The sequence below is a fragment of the Bombus vosnesenskii genome, unplaced genomic scaffold (genome assembly GCF_011952255.1).
Source record: "Bombus vosnesenskii isolate JDL3184/JDL3185 unplaced genomic scaffold, Bvos_JDL3184-5_v1.1 scf7180000013444, whole genome shotgun sequence".
Lineage (NCBI taxonomy): Eukaryota > Metazoa > Arthropoda > Insecta > Hymenoptera > Apidae > Bombus > Bombus vosnesenskii.
In genome coordinates, this window is record NW_022883055.1 from 1,176,670 (window position 1) to 1,201,134 (window position 24,465).

General features: G+C 36.4%; 4 protein-coding genes across 11 annotated transcripts; 2 read left to right on the forward strand and 2 right to left on the reverse strand.

Annotated features, from left to right (window-relative positions):
• LOC117238219 (chitooligosaccharidolytic beta-N-acetylglucosaminidase) lies at positions 1–3,623 on the forward strand. Its single transcript, XM_033502949.1, has 6 exons — positions 1–154; positions 820–1,228; positions 1,649–2,095; positions 2,237–2,748; positions 2,882–3,012; positions 3,194–3,623. Exons 1-6 carry the CDS (start codon positions 72–74, stop codon positions 3,424–3,426), a joined length of 1,815 nt encoding a protein of 604 aa, XP_033358840.1. The 5' UTR covers positions 1–71; the 3' UTR covers positions 3,427–3,623.
• Positions 2,882–19,721, reverse strand: LOC117238217 (adenylate cyclase type 2). Of its 3 annotated transcripts, none has more exons than XM_033502943.1 (20): positions 19,584–19,721; positions 18,522–18,688; positions 17,896–18,225; positions 17,560–17,754; positions 17,364–17,470; positions 17,153–17,264; positions 16,883–17,010; positions 16,648–16,806; positions 16,270–16,402; positions 15,837–15,901; positions 15,289–15,394; positions 15,051–15,115; positions 14,735–14,905; positions 13,485–13,728; positions 13,101–13,264; positions 12,714–12,954; positions 12,375–12,629; positions 4,719–4,833; positions 3,060–4,080; positions 2,882–2,960 (listed from the first exon to the last, which is right to left on the reverse strand). In XM_033502943.1, the coding sequence occupies exons 1-19, from the start codon at positions 19,663–19,665 to the stop codon at positions 3,818–3,820; spliced, it is 3,102 nt and encodes a 1,033-aa protein (XP_033358834.1). In that variant the 5' UTR covers positions 19,666–19,721; the 3' UTR covers positions 2,882–2,960; positions 3,060–3,817. The 3 variants fall into 3 exon arrangements, with proteins under 3 accessions (XP_033358834.1, XP_033358833.1, XP_033358835.1); XM_033502942.1 differs by having other exon boundaries at positions 3,064–4,080; positions 19,584–19,665; XM_033502944.1 differs by lacking the exon at positions 18,522–18,688 and having other exon boundaries at positions 19,584–19,709.
• On the forward strand, positions 19,085–23,132 carry LOC117238225. Of its 3 annotated transcripts, none has more exons than XR_004494147.1 (3): positions 19,085–19,603; positions 19,826–20,033; positions 22,462–23,132. XR_004494147.1 is itself a non-coding variant. In XM_033502957.1 (3 exons), the coding sequence occupies exons 1-3, from the start codon at positions 19,481–19,483 to the stop codon at positions 22,619–22,621; spliced, it is 453 nt and encodes a 150-aa protein (XP_033358848.1). In that variant the 5' UTR covers positions 19,096–19,480; the 3' UTR covers positions 22,622–23,132. The 3 variants fall into 3 exon arrangements, 1 of the variants encoding a protein (XP_033358848.1); XM_033502957.1 differs by having other exon boundaries at positions 19,096–19,565; XR_004494146.1 differs by lacking the exon at positions 19,085–19,603 and adding an exon at positions 19,629–19,770.
• Positions 20,476–24,016, reverse strand: LOC117238218 (histone-lysine N-methyltransferase E(z)). 4 transcript variants are annotated; one of them, XM_033502945.1, is made up of 12 exons: positions 23,820–24,016; positions 23,438–23,751; positions 23,105–23,347; positions 22,813–23,029; positions 22,618–22,641; positions 22,246–22,346; positions 21,999–22,176; positions 21,538–21,912; positions 21,177–21,467; positions 20,918–21,100; positions 20,663–20,828; positions 20,476–20,593 (listed from the first exon to the last, which is right to left on the reverse strand). In XM_033502945.1, exons 1-12 carry the CDS (start codon positions 23,953–23,955, stop codon positions 20,533–20,535), a joined length of 2,289 nt encoding a protein of 762 aa, XP_033358836.1. In that variant the 5' UTR covers positions 23,956–24,016; the 3' UTR covers positions 20,476–20,532. The 4 variants fall into 4 exon arrangements, with proteins under 4 accessions (XP_033358836.1, XP_033358838.1, XP_033358837.1 ...); XM_033502947.1 differs by having other exon boundaries at positions 23,438–23,739; positions 23,820–24,015; XM_033502946.1 differs by having other exon boundaries at positions 22,618–22,638; positions 23,820–23,955.
• Between the last annotated feature and the right edge of the window lie 449 nt (positions 24,017–24,465).

The window sequence follows — 24,465 nt, forward strand, 5'->3', positions numbered from 1 at the left end:
AAAATCATTCGAATGAAGAGATATCTGCAGTATTCAGTCATTCGAAAGACGTATCTATGCACGGATGAAACATGCGAAGTATTAATATACTCACTTTGTTACTTATCGTATTTATTATTGGAGTTAATACGAGTGATAGTATTGGAGAATATAGGTAAGTAATTCTTTCTATTTTTTAGATAAAATTTATAAATAATTTTTAAGCAATTTATAAAAAAATAAAATAAGGAGACGTGTGGAATTAGCGTTTTAAATTTGAACGATTATAATTCAATGCAAACAGTTTTCCTTGAAAATTGACAAACAGACGGCAAGAGAAAGAGAGATTTGTTCCATTTTAACTTGTATAGTGAAAGCAGCAGGTAGATACATACGCGTACGTGGCACCTTATTCATCTACATCATAGGTGATGTTAAACAGAAAATTAAATGAAATTGAACACGAAAAAAATGTACTATTATCTCGAATCGTAAATCGTAAATTTTCTAAATATTATAGTTTAAAAGTTATTAATAAATTCACGTTATAATAATTGTTAATTTTTGTTATACATGTATATTTTTACACATGAATAGATATATAATATATATCTTCATTTTTATTTTATTTTATTTATTTGGTTTATCAGTTAATGGCAGAAACAGTATTCTGATTTTTTTCTGAAAAGAAAAATGTTTTATTTTATCTATTTGGTTTATCAGTTAATGGCAGAAATAGTATTCTGACCTTTTTTTCTGAAAAGAAAAATGTTAAAGTTATATATCTTTGAATATATCTGAAGAAGGAGAAAAGAAGAAATCGATTAATTTTGATCACAGTTCACTATGGCATTATAAGTGCGAGGGTGGTCTCTGTAAGAAGGAGTTAATCACAAAGGATGTAACTGAACCCATTTCATTGGAAGTATGCGAACTGTTTTGTGGTGCATCCAGTTCTCTGTGGCCAAAACCAACTGGTCACCTGTCTTTGAGCAAGAATATGGTTCAGCTTAATTCAGATAAGATTTTATTAGGCGATGTACAAACTGGGACACAAATTGAATATCTTCTTAAAAGGAATATACTTTTATTAAGAAATATCGTAAAGAACATTGGCGGCAAATTAGCAAATGATGGCGGGGTGGGCATGCTTATTCAATGTAAAGGTTATCTCGAAGATAACGACATTAAATTGACCTTGAACACGGACGAAAGCTACAATTTAACTGTAACACAAACGGATAAAACGGTGAGCGCGTGGTAATCCTTCCACAAAAAGCTTTGTTTGTCGTTCAGTATAATTTATACATATTTCATACGTTCGTAATTAATAACAGAAAGAGAAAGAGGAATTTAAATAACACTAAAAATTAACTGTAATATAGTAGGAGGGAGATGAAGTGAGATAATCAGAGAAGGAAAGATCGTATCCAGAACGTTATTTCCATAACATATTACTAATACATATTTATGGTTTTATACGTGAAGATAGTCCAGTACTTCGGAACAGGTTTTCGATTCTCTTTGTCGACGAACTTGAATTATTAACATAATTTTATACTTAACAAAATAATTTATATATCCTGCTAAATAAGTACTCAAATATATATGTAATATAAAACATATAATTACTCTTGTTTTTTTCTTTTTCTTATTTTATAATATATAGCTATTGGAAGTAACGATTATAGCGAAATCATATTTCGGTGTACGACATGCTCTGGAAACATTGAGTCAGTTGATCGTTTTCGACGATTTACGGAATCAGATTCAAATTCCGAATGAAATAGTGATCGTTGATGGCCCTGTGTATCCTTACCGTGGCGTGTTATTGGATACTAGCCGAAATTTCATTGACAAGGCAACGATATTGCGAACGATCGACGGCATGGGCATGTCCAAATTAAATACGTTGCATTGGCACATTATCGATTCTCAAAGTTTTCCCTATGTTAGCAAAACATGGCCGGAATTTTCAAAATTTGGCTCTTATGCAGCTGACAAGATTTACAATCAAGAAGATGTGAAGGAAATTATTGAATACGGCCTTATTCGCGGTGTTAGAGTACTACCGGAATTTGATGCTCCCGCCCACGTGGGAGAAGGGTGGCAATGGGTAATTGAAATTCTTTACTATCTTTTATTTTATGCGCTTTAACGAAGAAAAAGGAATTAAAAGCAGAAGTTAAAATAAAAGAACAAGAAGCAGATGAAGAATGAAAAGCAAATGAAATTTTGATGATTCTATCGCTTTCAGATTGGAAATGATACAGTTGTTTGTTTCAAAGCAGAATCCTGGAGAAATTACTGCGTTGAGCCACCTTGCGGTCAATTGAACCCGATTAATGAGAAAGTATACGAAATTCTCGAAGGAATATATAAAGACATGATACGGGATTTTCAACCAGACCTGTTTCATATGGGTGGAGATGAAGTGAATATAAACTGTTGGAATTCTTCAGCCGTTATTAGAAATTGGATGCAAACTGTACAAAATTGGGATCTATCAGAATCAAGTTTTTACAAGCTTTGGGATTATTTTCAAAAAAAGGCAATGGACAAGCTGAAAATCGCTAACGATGGAAAGGAGATACCTATCATTTTGTGGACTAGTGGCTTAACCAACGAAGAAAATATTAAATATTTGGATCCTAAGAAGTATATCATTCAAGTATGGACAACCAAAGATGATCTTAGTATTGGTAGATTGTTACGAAATAATTTTAAATTAATTATTTCTAATTATGACGCTCTCTATCTAGATTGTGGGTAGGTAAATAAGTATTTTCAAGTTATTATATTATTAGTAGTATTATAAATTATTAATATACTCGTAATTAACAATTTAATATTAGATTTTGGCATCCTCCACTTTCTATTTTGCTTATGCTTTTTCTTTTAGTTTCTCAGCTTGGGTAGGCGAGGGTAATAATTGGTGTTCTCCTTACAAAGGATGGCAGATCGTTTATGACAACTCTCCTCTGAAAATGATCAAATTGCAACATCTCGAGAATAAAAAACATCTTATATTAGGTAAATATTTCTTTTTACTTTGAAATGCAAAGATTATATTATTATACCTACAATGTCCGATTGGGCTTCTTTTGTACATTTAAGAAGTAAGCGGCTTATTAAAGAGAAAAATTTAGCCATGGTGATGTCACACAACAATTATATACATATATAGTATAGGCATATCTTTGTGTTGTAACAGGAGGTGAAGTAGCTCTTTGGACGGAACAAGCCGATAGCGCGTCAACTGATACGAAAATTTGGCCTAGGTCCGCAGCATTTGCTGAGAGATTGTGGGCAGAGCCCAATTCAACTTGGATTCATGCTGAATATAGAATGCTGAGACATCGAGAACGATTCGTAAAAAGAGGAATCTCTGCTGAGACCTTACAACCTGAATGGTGTTTGCGAAATCAAGGACACTGTTACGCATAATCTGTCCTTAAAAAATTAATGAACAAAATCGTTTACTTCTTTCTTTCCTTTCTTTTTTTCTCTTTTTCTGATCCTATCGATTTTGATTAACACTTCAATTATATATGCATAATGTGTATTTGCTTATATGTGAATATATATAAACATATAATTGTTTGTTTATATAACAGTATAACATTAAATAATTCATAATTTTATCACGTGTATTCATGATTTATTCACTAATGACATTACTAAGTAACAAGTATAAACATACGTTATACTCTTACTTTTTTTGGCTCGGCTTTTAGAATGAACAAAGTGACTGTTCCTCTATCTCTTTTCTTTCATTACATTTTCCGTTTCATTTGCATCTTTAGATTTTGTCTGACCTAAGTCAAACATTTCTAAATTAAGTTTCTTCTTTGTCGTCGAATGGTGTTTTTACGAAATATGTTATTAAAGTTCCTTTTCCTTTGACATAAGTAGGGCCTCGACACGTCAATTCATAACCAGCGGCGATTAGAATCTTGGCTGTATCTTCAGTAACTTGAAGTTTTCCCATTTCTCCGCAACTATCCATTCTTGATGCTACGTTTACGGTATTTCCCCAAATATCGTATTGAGGTTTTTGTGCTCCGATCACCCCTGCTATCACAGGTCCATGATTTAAACCTATAACGAAAGAAATTTTGTTATAAAACCAACTAGATTATACATGTATACTAATAGTTTTTTCTTCCTTAATAATAAGTTTTTTCCTCCTTTCTCTCTTGAGGTAAACTTTTTGAAAAATGTAATATATTTTTGTATTTATTAAATGTCGTCCTCCCTCTCTATTATATCGTAGTATCGGAGAAAAACTCTGGGGAAAATTCCGATGAACTACAGGTAGAAAACAATAAAAGTGTTGACGGGCCCGGAACAATGGGAATCCCGATGGGCCATATACCCGTGCTGCTTTATGATATTGGGTAATTAAAAGGTCATCCACGTCTGTGGAACACATGTGCGTGTTAGGAATACCAAAACTGTGGTATATAAAGCAAGTTGTGAGTCGAGTTGCGAATTATCAATTTAGCTGTCTTAGTTATATCACATTACTGCATTAAGTTCACGTTAAATAACCATCGTTTCTGTTTAAATCATAATAAATAAATCCATAAAGATCAGCAACCAATGATTTCTACAATATTTTCTTGTTTATTTTACAATAAATTATTTATCAAATCTCTTTTTTTGTATACTTCTGGCAGATCAACATTACATACACACAATATAGGTTCGTATTTATATTTTTGAAGGAAACTTACCCATTCTTAATTTAAATCTTTGAAAAGATTCCTTGTTGATTTGATCGAGGATTGTCATCAAAGCAAGAGCAAATTCAACGAGAATGATTATATTATGATCTTGTTTTGAAAGTTCCTGAAAGTAGAAAATGTCTAATTTTGTGTAATTGTTTAATTGAAATTTCGAAAAATACCGTTCATATTGTACTATCGTAACGTCAAAATTTATTTTTATTTATTTGTTGAAATTACAATCAATTCTCGCGTTGAGAATTTTCAGTAATTTTTCTGGCGTGGCGCAGTGACATGGCTGTTTATTTACAATAAGTTAATACTTGTTATAGATAGGTATAATTTGTAGGTATTATAAGTAAGTGCATATGCTTAATTTGGATAACTAAATGAATCTAGCGTTTAGGTCTAGCGGGTAGTGCTTCTTCAGCCTGCGAATCTGGTCCGTCGTGTCAAGTAGTCCAGTGATTAGGGGGTTTCGGTGTTTGTTGACTCTTTTGCTATATCTGTCGCTCAGTTCGCTGTGGAGTGCCGAAGCGTGCAGACGTGTCTCTAGTGCCCAGCGTAGTTCGAAAACAACACGTGTCGCCCAACCGTCGAAAGAGAACACAGCTAAGTGTCCCTTATCCTCTAGGGAGAAGAAAATCCCACGCACCTAACCCCAACCCGAATACTAGCCTCACAGCCTCACGACTAGTTGTTCATTCCGAATTAACTAGCTCGATGATGGCCCAGCAACCGCGACCAGGCTCTCCGGAGCAGACTCGCAGCTACCCCGTGCTACCCCCCCGTGGCAGAAGTGTAGCAGAACTCTCCGCACTAACGACGCTAACACTACAAAGAAAAGGAAAATAGAAACAGCAACGCAAATAAACACACACAACAGGTTCGCCGTATTGGAATCCTCAAACGACGCCATGGAAATCGTAGAACCGCCACCAAACCAACACTCACAGAGAATCCCCCCTCCCCCACCAATATTTGTGGACGACGTCATTGACATACAGACAATGATCAAGTCCCTAGAGAGAGATACCAGCAAGGAGGAATATAACCTTAAGATAAGCAACAACAAGGTGAAAATACTACCGACGAACCCAGAAGCTTACAGAAAACTCACCAAGACACTCAGGACCCTGAACGCCAACTTCCACACCTACCAACTCAAACAGGAAAGGCCTTTCCGGGTGGTCCTACGAAACATACACCACTCAGCAGACATAGACGAACTAAAATACGAACTCTCAAAACTCGGCCACGAAGTCATCAACGTAAGTAATATAAGGCATAGAGTCTCGAAAGACCCGTTATCCTTATTCTTCCTAGACATTAAACAAAAACCGAACAATAAGGAAATATACAACATCAGTCGCCTAATGAACGCGATAGTAAAGATCGAACCACCGCTCGTGAAAAAAGAAATAGTGCAGTGCAAAAGGTGCCAAAGGTACGGTCATACGCAGAAATACTGCAACCATACTTTCCGCTGCGTTAAATGCGCAGGCTCTCACTCCACTGACCAGTGCGCCAAATCACCGGAAACCCCAGCGAAATGCATCCACTGCCAAGGGGACCACCCTGCCAACTACAAAGGCTGCCCAGCATATAAAACACTATACACGAACAGGTACCCTAAGCTCAGAGCAAAAGAGGTATCCAACCAAACACCCAGCCCGCCGAAATTCACGACTACCCCAACCCCCTCAACCAACCAAACACACAGTCCTACCAAATTCATCTCCACCTCAACCTCCTATGCCCAAGCAGTACAAGGCATCCAAAATAACCCGAACAGCCAAAGGAACCTTCCCCAAAACAGTGACCCCAACCCACCAAACACAGATAACTCCTCAAGGCTTGAAAAGCTAATAGAGAAACAATCGGAGCAAATAAATCACTTGCTATCGCTACTAACACTCATCGTGGAAAAATTAGCACGCCCCGACTCAAAATAAAACCAAGGCGCATAGCACTCTGGAACGCCAACGGTCTAGCGCAACACAAACTTGAACTAGAACTCTTCTTAAAACACCAGCAAATCGACGTAATGCTCGTATCGGAAACCCACTTCACCGACAAGAGCTACCTGAAAATAAATGGTTACAAATTCTACCATACCCAACACCCCAGCGGAAAGGCCCACGGTGGCACCGGAATAATAATCAAAGCAAGTATTAAGCACTACGAACTCCCATCATTCCAGAAAGACTACCTCCAAGCAACAAACGTAGCAATAGAAGACTGTCATGGCTCAATCACCACCTCAGCAGTATACTGCCCTCCCAGACACTCCATCGCCAAAGAAGACTTTGATAACTTCCTGGACACCCTGGGCAACAGATTCATAGTTGGAGGAGACTATAACGCCAAGCACATCCAATGGGGCAGCAGACTGGTTACAGCAAGAGGCAAAAACCTCTTAAACAGCATAACAAACAACAACCTCAACTACCTCACCACATACGAACCCACATACTGGCCCACTGACACCAACAAAATACCCGACCTTCTCGACTTCTTCATAACTAAAAATATCCCATCAAGACACGTCCAGATCAACTCCTCGGCTGATCTCTCCTCTGATCATTCTCCCGTGATAGCAACAGTCAGTTCAACAATCATCGAGAATACACCTAATGGCTCCATTCACAACCAACACACCAACTGGCAGCTCTTCAGAGAAGTCTTTACACACTCAACCTCAGCCTTCACCCCACTAAAAACAAAGGAAGATATCGAAGCAGCCACGGAATACTTAAACACGAGCATAATAAACGCAATCCGCCTCTCCACACCGACAAAGCCATCTAACAGCAAACAAGAATATCCCCATTACATACTAAAAAAAATAGCAGAAAAACGAAGACTAAGAAGAGTATGGCAGACCCATAGAACACCGGAGAACAAACGCAAACTTAACAACGCAACTAGAAAGTTATCCAGAACCTTAAGAAACTATAAAAACGACTGTTTCCATAAATACCTCGCCAGCTTATCCCCCACAGCCGACGCCAACTACTCACTATGGAAGGCCTCCAGGAAACTCACACGCCCCCCACAAATAATCCCACCTATCCGCCGTCCGCAAGGTGGATGGGCGCGAAGCCCTATAGAAAAAGCCGACCTGTTTGCAAAACACTTGTCAAAAGTATTCAAACCCCATTCCCCCCAAGCCGCCGCGGACGTTACTGAATACCTGCACACCCCCTTCCAAATGTCCCCTCCTATCGAACCCTTCTCCTCTGCTGAGACTATAGAAACAATCAGTCGCCTAAACCCCAAGAAAGCAGCAGGACACGACCTAATAGGCAATAGAGCAATCAAGGAACTTCCCACAAAAGGGATAGCACTCATCACATCGATTTTTAATGCTATCCTTCGCCTCGAACACTATCCTAAGGCTTGGAAAATCTCACTGATTACCCTCATCCCTAAACCCGGTAAACCAATATACGAAACCTGCTCCTATCGCCCAATCAGTCTTTTACCTACCCTGTCCAAACTATTCGAGAAGATGCTCACGAACCGACTCCTTCCAATCCTAGAGAACTTGAAAACACTCCCAGATCACCAATTCGGCTTCCGAAAACATCATTCTACAGTAGAGCAAATCCACCGCCTAACTCATACGATCAGCCAAACACTCGAAAAGAAAAAATATTGCTCAGCGGTTTTCCTAGACATCCAACAGGCATTCGATAAAGTATGGCATGAAGGGCTACTATACAAACTTAAAAAGATCCTACCCCACCCCTACTACTCCATCCTAAAATCTTACCTAACCAATAGACAATTCATGGTTAAATACCTAGACGCCACTTCCGCAACATTCCCAATAGAAGCCGGCATACCCCAAGGTAGTGTCCTCGGACCCCTACTGTACTCCATCTACACTGCCGACCTACCTATATCAAATGATATAACAATAGCGACATTTGCAGACGACACAGCGCTATTAGCTTCCCACGCAGACCCGGTAATAGCCTCATCCACTCTCCAGCGAAGTCTCGACTCCATGGAAAAGTGGTTTCACAAATGGGGCTTCAAAGTCAACGAAAAGAAATCCTCACATGTAACCTTCACGCTCCGAAAACAAACCTGCCCCCAGGTCACCATCAACAATGCAACAGTTCCTAGCAGGGACACAGTCCGATACCTGGGCATGACCCTGGACAGGAGACTAACGTGGAAGACACACATCTCAGATAAAAGGAAGCAACTAAAGGACAAACTAAAAAAACTCTATTGGCTCACGGGCCGACGCTCCAAACTAAATATACAGAATAAAATTACCCTCTACAAGACCGTAATAAAACCTGTCTGGACCTACGGAATCCAACTATGGGGAACAGCAAGTAACTCCAACATTGAAATACTCCAACGCTTTCAATCGAAAACGCTAAGATCCCTAATTGACGCACCTTGGTATGTAACCAATGAAACAATACACCGCGACCTCAAGATACCCACTGTCAAAGAGGAAATAACAAAATATAGCGACAGATACAGCAAAAGAATCAACAAACACCGAAACCCCCTAATCACTGGACTACTCGATTCGACGGACCAGATTCGCAGGCTGAAGAGGCACTACCCGCTAGACCTAAACGTTAGATTCATTTAATTATCCAAATTAAGCATATGCACTTACTTATAATACTTATAAATTATACCTATCTATAATAAGTATTAACTTATTGTAAATAAACAGCCATGTCACTGCGCCACGCCAGAAAAATTACTGAAAATTCTCAACGCGAGAATTGATTGTAATTTCAACAAATAAAAAAATAAATAAAATAAATATCTGTCGCTGTATTTTGCTATTTCCTCTTTGACTGTGGGCATCTTGAGGTCGCGATGGATGGTTTCGTTGGTAACATACCAAGGTGCGTCTATTAAGGATCTTAGCGTTTTCGATTGGAATCGTTGTGGTATTTCGATGTTGGAGTTACTTGCTGTTCCCCATAGTTGGATTCCGTAGGTCCAGACAGGTTTTATTACGGTCTTGTACAGGGTAATTTTATTCTGTATGTTTAGTTTGGAGCGTCGGCCCGTGAGCCAATAGAGTTTTTTTAGTTTGTCCTTTAGTTGCTTTGTTTTATCTGAGATGTGTGTCTTCCACGTTAGTCTCCTGTCCAGGATCATGCCCAGGTATCGGACTGTGTCCCTGCTAGGAACTGTTGCATTGTTGATGGTGACCTGGGGGCAGGTTTGTTTTCGGAGCGTGAAGGTTACATGTGAGGATTTCTTTTCGTTGACTTTGAAGCCCCATTTGTGAAACCACTTTTCCATGGAGTCGAGACTTCGCTGGAGAGTGGATGAGGCTATTACCGGGTCTGCGTGGGTAGCTAACAGCGCTGTGTCGTCTGCAAATGTCGCTATTGCTATCTCGTTTGGTATAAGTAAGTCGGCAGTGTAGATGGAGTACAGTAGAGGTCCGAGGACACTACCTTGGGGTATGCCGGATTCTATTGGGAATGTTGCGGAAGTGGCGTCTAGGCATTTAACCATGAATTGTCTATTGGTTAGATAGGATTTTAGGATGGAGTAGTAGGGGTGAGGTAGGATCTTTTTAAGCTTGTATAGTAGCCCTTCATGCCATACTTTGTCGAATGCCTGTTGGATGTCTAGGAAAACCGTTGAGCAATATTTTTTCTTTTGTAACGTCAAAATGAAAAGGAAATGTATTCTATTTGACTGAAAGACCGAAGGCATTTTGATGGGCTTATTGAAGTGTCCCGAACCTTTCGATCTGTCGGCACTTACGCTTTATAACCTGCCCCCAGGTCACCATTAACAATACAATAATTCCTAGCAAAGACTCAGTCAGATACCTGGGCATGACTCTGGACAGGAGGCTAACTTAGAAAAATCACATCACAGACAAAACAGAGCAACTCAAGGACAAACTCAAGAAATTCTATTGGCTCACTGCCCGACGCTCCAACCTAAGCACACAGAACAAAATTACCCTCTACAAGACCGTAATAAAACTTGTCTGGACCTACGGAATCCAACTATGGGGAACAGCAAGTAACTCCAACATTGAAATACTTCAACGCTTCCAATCCAATAGACAATTCATGGTTAAATGCCTAGACGCCACCTCCGCAACATTCCCAATAGAAGCCGGCATACCCCAAGGTAGTGTCCTCGGACCCCTACTGTACTCCATCTACACTGCCGACCTACCTATATCAAACGATATAACAATAGCGACATTTGCAGACGACACAGCGCTATTAACTTCCCACGCAGACCCGGTAATAGCCTCATCCACTCTCCAGCGAAGTCTCGACTCCATGGAAAAGTGGTTTCACAAATGGGGCTTCAAAGTCAACGAAAAGAAATCCTCACATGTAACCTTCACGCTCCGAAAACAAACCTGCCCCCAGGTCACCATCAACAATGCAACAGTTCCTAGCAGGGACACAGTCCGATACCTGGGCATGACCCTGGACAGGAGACTAACGTGGAAGAAACACATCTCAGATAAAACGAAGCAACTAAAAGACAAACTAAAAAATCTCTATTGGCTCACGGGCCGACGCTCCAAACTAAACATACAGAATAAAATTACCCTGTACAAGACCGTAATAAAACCTGTCTGGACCTACGGAATCCAACTATGGGGAACAGCAAGTAACTCCAACATCGAAATACTACAACGATTCCAATCGAAAACGCTAAGATCCTTAATAGACGCACCTTGGTATGTTACCAACGAAACCATCCATCGCGACCTCAAGATACCCACAGTCAAAGAGGAAATAGCAAAATACAGCGACAGATATAGCAAAAGAGTCAACAAACACCGAAACCCCCTAATCACTGGACTACTTGATACGACGGACCAGATTCGCAGACTGAAGAGGCACTACCCGCTAGATCTAAACGCTAGATTCAATTAGTTATCTAAATTAAGTAATATTCACTTATTTATAACACTTACTTATAAATTATACTTATCTATAACAAGTATTAACTTATTATAAATAACCAGCCATGTCACTGCGCCACGCCAAAAAAATTACTGAAAATTCTCAACGCCAGAATTGATTGTAATTTTAATAAATAAATAAAAAAAAATCTTAGCTCCTTATTGTAGTATCGCGGAAAGACTGTTTCAAAAAGACCCGACGAAATATATACAGTGTTGCGATAAAGCGTAAGTGCCGACAGGTCGAAAGGTTCGGGACATTTCAATAGGAACAATAGCAAACGCGCCATGGTAAGTTAGAAACGAGGACATTCGGAAAGACCTGGGAATACCAACGGTCAAGGAGGAGATTAACAGAAGTGCAAGAAGGTACAGAGAAAAAATAGCAACGCACCCGAACCAGCTGGCAGCGGAAACGGTCGGCGCAACAAACATAAAAAGAAGACTAAAAAGGAAACACCCAACACAGCATCGTCTCCGAACAGCACTGATTTTCCATCCTTCGAACAGTCAACATCCTTTGACCGGGAATACACCCGTAGATCAGTCACTCACTCATCTTATACATACGCACCAGCGTAACTATTTTCTTTACAAGTTGTTAGAATAAACGCGGCGTCGATTAACCGAATCGTAGCGAGAAGTTACGCCTCCCGCTGACGCATTTTCCTAGCGACTGCGTCTCTCCGCGAACGGTCGTAACAATCGATGTGCATTTTTACCTTTTCATCAATATCTTCTTTCCCTGGACTAAGACCAGAAGCCAACATATAGGTGCTACCGATAGTTTTAATTTTTTCGATTCCAGAAAATTTTGGCTTAAGCAACAATTTGTCAAAATCACATATAATTTCGTTTAGAAGCCTCAGACATTCCAATCCTTGTTTATTTATGTCGGTTTCATCATAGAATTCCTTATAATTTGGAATGGATGCAAACATTACGGCAATACTGCTGTATCTTTCATGATAAAGATCCTATGGGAGAATTTCTAAGCTTGAGAAACATTTTTACTCGTTTACTGTTGTTGCTGTTTAAGTAGCGAGATGTTAAATGTTCACCTGAGTTGCTCTGACGTTCGTTAAAAAATGCTCTGCTACATGAGCAGGTAGTATGTTTTCGAGAAGAATCTTGTTAATACCTCTCATAGTTTCTACCTCATCCTGTTCTATTTTCAGTTTATTTTGCCATAGAAAATCAGTTCTCGAAGTATATTCAATTTGTCTATCCAAAATGTGCAGCACGAGGCATACAAGTGCAAGTAAATAACAAATTGTGAATAAATAATGAATGCGATAATGTCTGCGAAATAAGTCAGGTATATAGGTATAAACATTACAATTTGTTGTATACATACACATATGTATACATATAAATAAATAAACACCGACATTGAGATTTCAATATTTTTTATATAATTTTTAAATAGTATAATTATTTCTACTTACTCGACGGTCTCGATCGCATTATACAATCGTGCGACTGGTGCTTGCGAAAACACAAATACGATTGTTGTTAGAGAGAGAAACATTGTGCAGAATTTTAGCAAAAAATCAACACGTAAATGTGTCCAACCTACGATTAAGGACATCACCGCAGTATATATATATAACTGAAAAAGGAAGAAGAAAATATCCTTTGTGAATAAAATAACGCTTTTTTGTACTGTATCTGTATACACAGTTAGTATTACATAATCTCGAATTTTGGTGTTATTTAATCAAGAACTATTACAATGGGAAGTTAATACACCTAGTTAGTCTAATCGTAAAAAAGTATGTTAAAGTTAACTTTTTTCATGTACATATTTATGTATAAATATTGATACGTACTGGTACGATGACATCGTATTTGTTTGCCTGTTCGATATCGTTCAACAATATACTAAGAACGCATGACGTGATCGTTAAAACGACCGTAATTAAGTATACTGCTATTCTGACTTCCCTGTTCAAGGATAACCAACTTCGTATATTGTTCCCATCGATTCTGGTTTTAATATTTGACCAACATAATATGGAAAAAATGGATAAACATGATAAAACAGGTAGAAAACAACTGTAAACTGTGATGCTCCTGTAATAAAAATTTCTATGTGTAACGATCTATACAGGGCGCGTCCGGAATCGTGATACAATTGCCGAAACTCATAGCGAAAAAATAAATTGAAAACGAAGAATAAAGTCTTTTTGTATAAGGATTTGCTTTTTGAGAAAAGTAACTGAAAATTTTCCTGGTACACAGTAAGTATATTCTTATTTCCCTTTTGCAGGTATATACACACGTGGTCGTTTTTGGTACGGTAACCGTCAATGACATAGAGGAGATACGTACATTTCCGATCGTCTAAATTACTACGGCGATACTGCTACAATATAGGATGTATGTATATAATCGATGACATTTCTCTTGAGTCAACTAACGGGAGAATCATCCTTTATGATACTTATTGTCGACTTGTATATATGTATTTGTTTCATCCCGGAACGGAACAAGCAAAAGAATGTGTTAAGTCCTCTTGACAAAGCTTATAACACAATCACAAAGGAAGACTACTTTTAAATAGAGATCTCATGTTGTATTCAGGCTGCTTAAGAGCAGTTATAAGCCATTATTCGCGAGTGAGCACTCTCCTGAGCAAATAGGATTCGTTTTTCGCTAGAGCGACCAGACTATCGGCGAAAAATATGCAGCTGTTCGTGAACAGTCTGTCAGTCTGGATGCAGTATTAAAGCATATTAGGAGTAACAAGTATTAATTTTTTCAAAATTTTTATTTTTTGTCACGCTTAATAGCCGAAGACGTGTTATCTCGGTATTTAAATTCCGAAGAATAATTTAGATACAATGAGCACTTCACATCAATTCTAGTATCGTCCCATCTTTATTAGGATAAAACACGCCAAAGCCAAATGGGAAGGTTGCCGTGAACATTTTGTACAACAATGAATCAACATACATCCTAAATTAAGCTCAAACATTCCAAGTACATCGCGCGTTTTTTGAATTTTTTTAATCATATATATTCTTTTATCAATACGAGGAAAATCGAATAATAAATTAGTCGGTTAGTAGGTGCTTACCTCGGTAAATACATAATTTGAATGGCGAAGATCATAGCATAAATAATAGTTGAAGCGAGGAGATACCACGGATATTGTTCATCAATCTGTTGGCGGTATTGAAGTTCTTGGTTTTGATCATAAAATCGATAAGTGAAGGATGACATGCCTTCGTTGCTCTGACACCATTTTCTATTGTGATGAACACGCATATGAATATTGAATATTGGATATGTATATATGTAGTGATGGTTAATTTATGCCATATATGTATGTATGTATGAGTATAGTGCATGATATTTATAAAAACGAAAAATAAAGAAAAAGATAAACTCACCTTATATCGAGAAAACAATTAGAATTACTATTTACGAAAAGATTCGATTCAATCATAGCGATGCTCTATAAGAGACAAAGAGACACATAATGCGTTAATTCCTATAGTTCAAATTCTTGATTTAATCATATCTCATTGCATTAATACAAGAAAGGACTAATTTTCCTTCTTTAGATTACTAACTAATTACTAACTAATTAAAAACAATAAATTGAACGACAATCAGTTATTTGCTTACCGTTAGGCCAATATTCTTAGCAAGCGTAGCTTCTACAACGTTGGCGAAAGGTTTATCAGCACCCCAACTTTCAACATATTTTGTCATTTTACTGCTTGGTCTTGATCTGCTCAAATATAGAGATGAAAATTATTTTACTATGTGTATTTATAGCTTGTTTTCTTCTTTTCTTCCGTTTTCCTTTCTCTGTTTCTTTTTTTCTTTTTTTTTTTTTTTTTTTGAGTGACAATTATCGAAATATCAAAAGAAGACGTATACAAATGATACTTTCTTAGCCTTTTGAACTCAGTTAAACATTACTCATTAGTGGTTAATACAGAAGGTATGAAGAAGAAGAATGTGATCATCATTTTAAAAGCTAAAAATGAACGATCCTGTTACGACATTAGCTATCTATTGACAGTGCACTAATTTCATTCGGGTTAGAGAATTATAATTACATTTAAAGCCAAATTTAAATGCGGGAAGGTGGCATTGTTACAGCATTGACACAGTTTCCATACGTGAATAGACCGAAATATCGAAACTGAACGATGTGCCGTGTTCACCTGGACGGTATGGAGACAGCACTGCGTTCGCGCTCATCATCCGTGTGATTTTCTTGGTTGGCTTTCTACCATAATACAAAATAAATCATTATGCATCAGATTTGGTTAACAAATTCAATAACTCGAACCAATGTTCGAAGTATCATTATTAAAATAAAATCAATCAATCAGATTGTAATTGAATATTCTACTGCAGTAATCGATGGTAATTGAATAATTATTTTTTCTCAATACTTGATTGTTTTACCGATTTTGATACATACACGATATGTTTTTATCTTAATTTTTAGTTAAATTTAATCTATTGAAATTAATTTAAATCTTATGCACAGAGCATTAATTTTTGTATCACGAATATCAATGGAAAATTCTAATTTGTGATTAAAATGTCTATTAATAATGATACTGATGGAAGAAGAGGATTTAATCTCACCTTTGGTGGTACTATCAAAAAAGTTTCAATATTGTGCTGGGCAAGATAGCTCTCTCGCGACCCTCCATTGCCAGGTTCCACTTCGAAGTGATTTCCAAGATGAAGCAGGGTAGCTTTAGTTATATGCACTCTCCTTGAAAAAAGGAAAGCTATTCGAAAGTAACTTATAATACTTATAAATTATACCTATCTATAATAAGTATTAACTTATTGTAAATAAACAGCCATGTCACTGCGCCACGCCAGAAAAATTACTGAAAATTCTCAACGCGAGAATTGATTGTAATTTCAACAAATAAATAAAAAAAAAAAAATTCGAAAGTAAAGACATTTCCCTCGTTCCAACAAGCGAAGTATATGATAACTAGAATAAATTACCCCGGTAAACCACCGCTCTCCATATGATTTGCCAGTGTAACATCATCACTCCAAACGTCAAATTGCCATTTTCGTAAACCAAGTACACCGCATAGCACGTTTCCGGTGTGTATTCCTATTCGCATATCCACGTTGAATCCCGTTGCTTCGCGAACGAATCTAAAAAGAGGAACGATCAGTTATATTTGTATCATTCTAGCATTGCGGAGAAAGACCAGCTTATCTTTTCTTCTACCTGATAGCATCTATCATTTGTAATCCCATAGTCACGCAATTGTACGCATGATTCGGTCGAGAAATGGGTAATCCTGAAACGCAGTAGTAACAGTCACCCAGGATTTTGATTCTCATGCATTGATTTTCCTAAAAATGGAAGTTTGTGTTTTTTACTCAAACATTATTAGATTACGAATTTAAGTTACGATATTTCAGTAAGATAGCAGACTCATTTTGTGCGATACTGAATAATAGGAGACGATCCAATAAAAAATGATCGCGACTTTACCTGAGCGATTTGATCGAATCTTCCGAATAGTTCGTTCAATATCTTTACCAAATTCGAGGCTGACAATTGTTCTGAGAGCGGTGTAAAATTAACAATGTCCGCATATAAAATACTGAAAGAGATATCATTATTCTTTCTACCTATTTTATGTTTGACTAATACTAACACTAGTACTAATGAAAATAGTATTTGGTTCCATCCTTTAACTTACCTAACATTGTTATATCGTTGCACGTACATTTCATGGAATCTAGTTTGCGTATGTTTACGAGCCTCTTGACACGCATCCGCCATTTTCAACATAATGCTTCTTTTCACCTGTCTCAATTTTATTTAACAATGTCCAATATACTTGAACGGACAATCAACAATAGTAATGTTTTATCAGAGGAAAATACAAAGCTTACCTCAGCTGCAATATAAGCCGGAATAACACTCAACAATAACTGTTCTTGTTGTTCTCTTTCACATTCTAACTTTATTCTGGATTCGATGACTGTTTTTGTTCTAGAAAACGTTCTATTGTGCGCTTTTGTAGTTAGGATGCTATAATACGATCCCGACAAAACTGCAGCAAACAGAAAGACGATCTCGCTGCATGTCTAAATTAAATGGCAAGGAGAATGATCAAATAAGTAGGCCCGAATATGGAAACAAAGTAAATGAAGATACAAAAAATAAAGTAGTATAATAGTAGTAGAGGATATGCTAATTTAAACAGGCAAACAGGTATACCGCCATACCTCGACTATTTGATAGTAGCTCGAGTGATCGAGAAGCACGAATCGCATGCCTAAATGAATAACAATTAGCGTAATTGCAAGAATCGTTGGTGTTTGTCGACTACCTCTCGGTAGTACAGCGATCATTGCGTGAACTGCGATAAACAAGGGTACCGAAGCACGCACGATTATAATTCCAACACCTAAAGTAGCAGACGCAATAAAGCCAATGAGAAGTCTAGCTTTAGCGGATGCTAACGTGGACGGTAGTTGCGTTATTAGTAGTAAACTTAATGAAGAGAATAATAATATCGTCAAAGTCGATATAGGGACAGTCGCTTCAGTTAAATCCTGTAACAAAACGAAACAAGTGGGCTAAGAATAATTTTAAGTTTTTTCTTTCTATTTTAGACTTTGGATACATAATATGTATACATACGATTACTTGTGGGTATATAGTAACAAAACCAAGTATTGTAAGCTAAATATACAATAACTATGTATTTTACGTACGTACTCGTGTATACATATTTATTTCCCCTTGTTACGCTAAATAGTTTATGAGCGATAAAAAGAGTACTCAGTTGAGTTACGAAACTAACGGTTTAGCGCTATTTTAATGTTTCGTAGGGACGCATTAAATTTACCTGATAGTTAGGAACGCAGAGAATTCCTAGAGCGGGAATCAAGGCAACGACAGCAACGAGGAGAGTGCCAGCATAAAGGGAGGCTGTTAATTTCCCCTCGTATTTGCTTCGCAGTTGTTTTAAATCCTCAATGTTGGCTTCTTTTGCCACATGTTTCTCTGATTTTTCTACAATATGTCCATATATTGCATATATTAATTACTATTACTACTAAGGTTGAGAAATAGTAATATCCAAGAAAGTTAGACAATTGAAAAATCTCTAACTCGCATTAAAAGCATCTCTATAAGCATCGAGAATCGAGAGCAATAGTATCGCATGTGTGTATATAGTATTGCATGCATGTACGAACATATACAATGTATACATAGGTATATACATAGGTATAATATGTATAGGTACAATACATGCATAATGCAAGCAAGTGGTATGTATGTATGCAAGTACACACTGCTAAGCGATGTAAGAGGTGTAAGATATCTAATCCCTCTCCCCATTACATTTTTTACGATCTTACAATTTTTAATTGTCTGTTTCATTTGAAACAAACCAAATCGACAAAAATTACTCAATAAGAAGGAAAAACAGAACATCTAACGAATTCACGGTTCTTTCTCTCAATATGCTTCTAGCTTTAAGAGTTGGCTGATTGCCAGTACGAGCTATTTCCGATCTATGTAACTCAACGGAAATTTAGTTGACTTTTTTCTTTATTGTTAGTCATGCGTAATGTTACCCTCGCAAAGAATCATGTTCGCGAATAGCTTAACAATAAATGTTATTAAAAGTATAGTTCACGTACAGTTCGAGCAAAATATATATCTATCTTAAATCGCAAATCTTTTTCTATTGTTTTATGATGCATTAACAGGCTCGGTTTTTTTTATTCTACTTTATTTTTATGAATATATGAATATATGAATGTAGATTGATAGGATGAACATCATTAATGTCAGTACATGCACATTTTTATCTCAGTAAAGAACTATTTGTATATGTATCTAGTTTCCTACTTGTATTCGCCTCTATTGAACATGACATCATGTAAGCTTAGATCATTACCTTCTGCTGGCATAACACTGGTAAAATACTCCGTTTCTGTTTCGTGTTTTAATTCTTTCGACTGCTTAATTTTCTCAGTCATTGAATATTCAATATTTCCCACTTCTTTCAATTTTTAATCGATCAATCACACAAAACAATTTTTGAGCGTTGCTCCGATAATTGTACAATCAGAAAGTGTTAAAGTGTAAGTGGATCACAAGGAAAAAATATAACTATTATACACTGCAACCTATTCGTAGTTCTTGCACTTTTGGATCCCTTACCGCGATGGTGGGGAGAAGGAGAAGTAGGAAGAAGGAGAAGAACAAGCGGAAGAAGGAAAGAGAGAAAGAGAAACAAAAGTAATAAACAGATTATCCGATCGATACAAGCAACATTTTTAACATTAGCATGTTTAATTATGTTAATGAAATTCAATTATAATTCATTCTGGAACGACATTTTGTTGTAAGTACAAGATTTAATGATTACAATGATATTCCGACAGATATGTATACAAACTATTCATAGCGATTACTATCTTGAAAATACGAAGATCGCTATTAACAGCTCAATTGTTTATCAAACAAGTTTATCACAGAGCTTTTCCAATATATATTGTTTTAAATTAACACCGTTTATTTAGTCAGATTTATATTAAGTATTTGTACATACTATAACTTTCTTTATTACTATTAATCTTTGTTTGTGAAACGAAAAAGTAATATTTAATTTAACCACTTTCGATTTAGACATAAAACTAAATTAGATGATAAAGGACCATGAACAATATTATAGACATTAAATCGGTATTTTCCAAAATACATGTATAATTTATTGATTAAATTTCTCTCTTTTTTGCTTTCATTTGTTTTGTAACAAAAACTGTATTATTATTTCTTTCTTTTTCTTTATCTCTCTTCAATCTTTATCAAATATGTTACTGTCTAATGAACTTTATTTTACATTATAAAAATTCCATTTCACGTTCAATGCCCACGAATTTTAATTGTTCTGTTGGTCCATATCTGTAGGAGAAGAAATATATAAATATAATGCGAAAATAATGTGATACATAATAATGTTAGCAATTTTACCTGTAATCAAAAAATAATTCCTCGCCAGGCTGAATAGCTCTTTTTGCAAAAATACCTATCCTATGGTCGCCATTTACCATCATTACTTTTGCATAGCAATTAGGATTTATTGAATGATTCGCGAATCTTATTTTATTGCCCTTTCGAGTGGCATCCACGACAAAGTCTAAATGTTAAAACGGCAAAATTAATAGAAATTTGATTGTTTTTCAAACATTGGTAGGAAATTTTAAGACTTGTTACTATTTTTCTTACCGTTATTAAGGTTAAAGAGGAAACTACACATGTACTTATCATACACTTTGCCTCGTCTGTCAGCTTCATCTTGACTTATAATTTCACCACAATATTCCGATATAAATTCATTCTTCGCCGCAGATTCCTTAAGAAATATTCCCCAGCCAGCCACATCAGATGGTGCCATTAAAAGATGTTTGTCTGAAATTACATTATGCTTTATATGAAGTGAAAGTTAATGTTATGATTTCAAAAATATAAAGATGTATATACATACGGAGACCGCGTTGAACGCTAACGTTTTTGCACGATATTTTAGTAATATGAAACTGATCTGCACCGCATGTTTGGCATAGATCTGGGTCACATTCCCTAACGGCTAGGTAACAGGGGCACTGTTTTGTATTACATTGAGCTTTACATCTACATCCTGGGAAACGATTCTGACATTCGCTACTGCATTGGCAAAACTTCTCGCAGAAATTCTGAGCTTGTATACATGGACACGAGTTATCGCACTGTCTTCCCGGGTGATCACATGGAGCAAAATTATGAACATGATTGGCACCTTGAAAGCAAGAACATAACATAAATTATGAATTTATAGAAAGTAATATTATTTATTTTAGAATATTCACCAGAATCCTTTTTTAGCTGTATTTTTCTACAATGCATTGACCAAAGACGGTGTTTCTTTTTTTTCTTTCGTGGTGGCGTAAAGTCCTTCAAATTTTCGACTGCTGGAATATCTGACGCTTCTTTCTGTGCAAACTGATACACTTCCTGACATGTTTTAGTCAGCATTATTTGTGCTAATGCGCACGGATTACCAGGGAAAGCTTTATGAAGAGCTCGAAACAAACTTTGCTCTGAACCTGTCCACGAAGGTTCGCTTTCTGTTTTTATTCGTTTATCGAGACCCAGAAGAGTAAATGGAGTTTGATTTTCCGGTTGAGCTTGATCTTCCATCAATTCTTCCGATTTTGTTTCTTTATTAACGTTTTGTTTAAAATCTATAACAGCGATATGATAACAACATATGAATCAATGTAGACACTATGTACCTTATTTAGAAAAAATCAGTTATTCTGTATATTACCTTGACAACCACCTGCCTGACTATACTTATTGCTATCATTGCTATCTTCACTACTCGCTTCGTTTCCGGAATCTACGCTTGCTTGTTTCCGTACCTTTCTGGGACCACCGCGTTTCTCATCGCTTTCCTCGTCTTTTATATCTGCCGCTTGTGCAGCAAGTTTTTCTTTCATGCCTTCCTATGAAACAAAATTCGCGTTTTAGTTGCCTGCTTTTCTTGTTACTGTTATTATCATTCTTGTTTTTACCAAATGCATGTAACATTCTGTTCCACAAGGTTCAGAAAAAGGTTTCAAATCAGGTCCCTTTCGTTTTTGCAAATTTGGTCCTGGATGACAGACTTGAAGTCCTATAAGTAACAATGTAAATTCAGTGTGAAGTTATTTCTAAAGGAAAGTATCACAGACGATGTAGAATTTAGTATGTGTTCACAGCGTCGAACGACCAACGAAATATGATTGCAGATGTATCCTTGATGGCTTCTCCATGCTAAACGAAAAAAATAAATCGAATAAAGAACGAAGAAGAAAGAAATGGGAGAAAGAAAGAGAAGATAAAAGTAAAAAGAGAAAGAAGCGTTTGTTCAAATATGATCGTTTGTATGCAGTGTTGTTCTTTACCTGACGGCGACGCTCCCCTGGCTGCTACAATAAATCAGGAATCATAAATGATTGTAATTAACAGATGATCAATTTAAGGCAGGGATACAGCATGGTGTATAGCCATTAGGTTGTATCTCAATACTGATCTTTATAATTAAATGATATAATCAATTTAAGAAGAGTGAAACATTTATGTCTTATTTTTATACTCACGATGGAGGAAACAGTCGTATTTGAAGCATCTTCTACAAAATAACGTATGGAAGGAATGCATTGTTTGTTCTCTAGGTACACTCTTTGCGTTTACTCCATCAATATTCGGTGTACATTCTGGAGGTAAGATATTGGGATCCGATCTCTCCGTTAATTCTATATATTTTTCTTTTAATTCTTCTGGCCTACCTTTGTCAGGGAACATACTAGATATTGCCTAAAGAATTAATATAATGATACTATAACTGTTATAAATAATAAGGGAAAATTAGTTTCTATATATACCACTTACATTAAATATATGCATAGATGGAAATGGATTTTTATCAGTTCTAACTTCTTCCAACAATTTTTCTGCTTTAATTTCTGTTTTGATAAGAATATCCTTCTTATCTTTATCTTTATCATCATCTTTTTCTTTTCCTTTCTTTACTTGTTCTCTATCCCTGTCCTCTTTTTCATACTGTATTAAAGCATTTACTAAATCCACAAAAATTGAATCATCCATGAAGCCCGATTCTCTGTCTCCATGTACCTAGAATCAATCGATTAAACTTACTTTCCATAATGATAAATCATTATTTCATTTTAACAAAGATAGCTTTTATTCTCATATCGCACATACTTTTCCATCATAATTTTTTATTAACTCTTCGATAAATGTACCATCTTGGTCTAAAATTTCATCCCCCATATAAGGTATGTTATGCAACACTGTTTCATCTTCAACCATAAAATTCTGTTGTATTGGAGCCCATGTATACATGGTTGGTATAGGAGTGACTGCATTAATGATCTTAACAGGACATGATTGTACATCATTGTCAGAACTGGTTACTTCTGCCTTTTTCATACAGGATACATGTGGTGGTATATCTTGCATTGCAAGCCACATTGCTTTCCCGTCTGCCCATCGTTTTTGTTCAACTATTAAAAGATCTAAGAAGTAGTAAAAATTCAAGACAAGATTTGCTTTAACGATAGTGAGAAATAAAGAAGATACTAACCGGACATAATCTTACGGTTTTGATTCCAAGCAATTTTTACCTCGTCTGCCCGTTTATAGCGTTTCATTTGTCTCAAACGCATATATTCCGATTTTACCCGCTTTTTCCATTCTGCAGATACCTTTGATTTTGACATTGCAACGAAAGCTTTATTCCGAATACTACAAAATGGTGTATGAGTACTTGGATTTCTTTTATTACTGAAACTGTCTTTAGTTGACAGTAGATGTCTATGATATGATGACGCTGATAGTAGTGATATGGCGGTAAATTCAAATCCAAATTCAAATAAACAAAATTCCAAAATGGATATGAATGTGTAAATTAAGAATGAAATTCGAAATCATTTAGTTAGACACATTTATACATATATCTATATATAATGATGGCAAGGAGAAAAATACAAATACCCTATTGAAAAACTCTGAATTAGTTATTAAAGGATAATATTTATACATTAATAGTTTCTATTTTCTAAAAAATGTACTTAATCTTATAATTAATCCACTCGTGTTTTAACTATAAGAAAAGTTATAAATTGTACTTTGGCAATCATTTTCTTAACTTGGACTCTGTACATATATTATACAATACACGTGCATTTCGGGTACAATGGCGGAATGGAAGCATCATTATGATTCGAGAA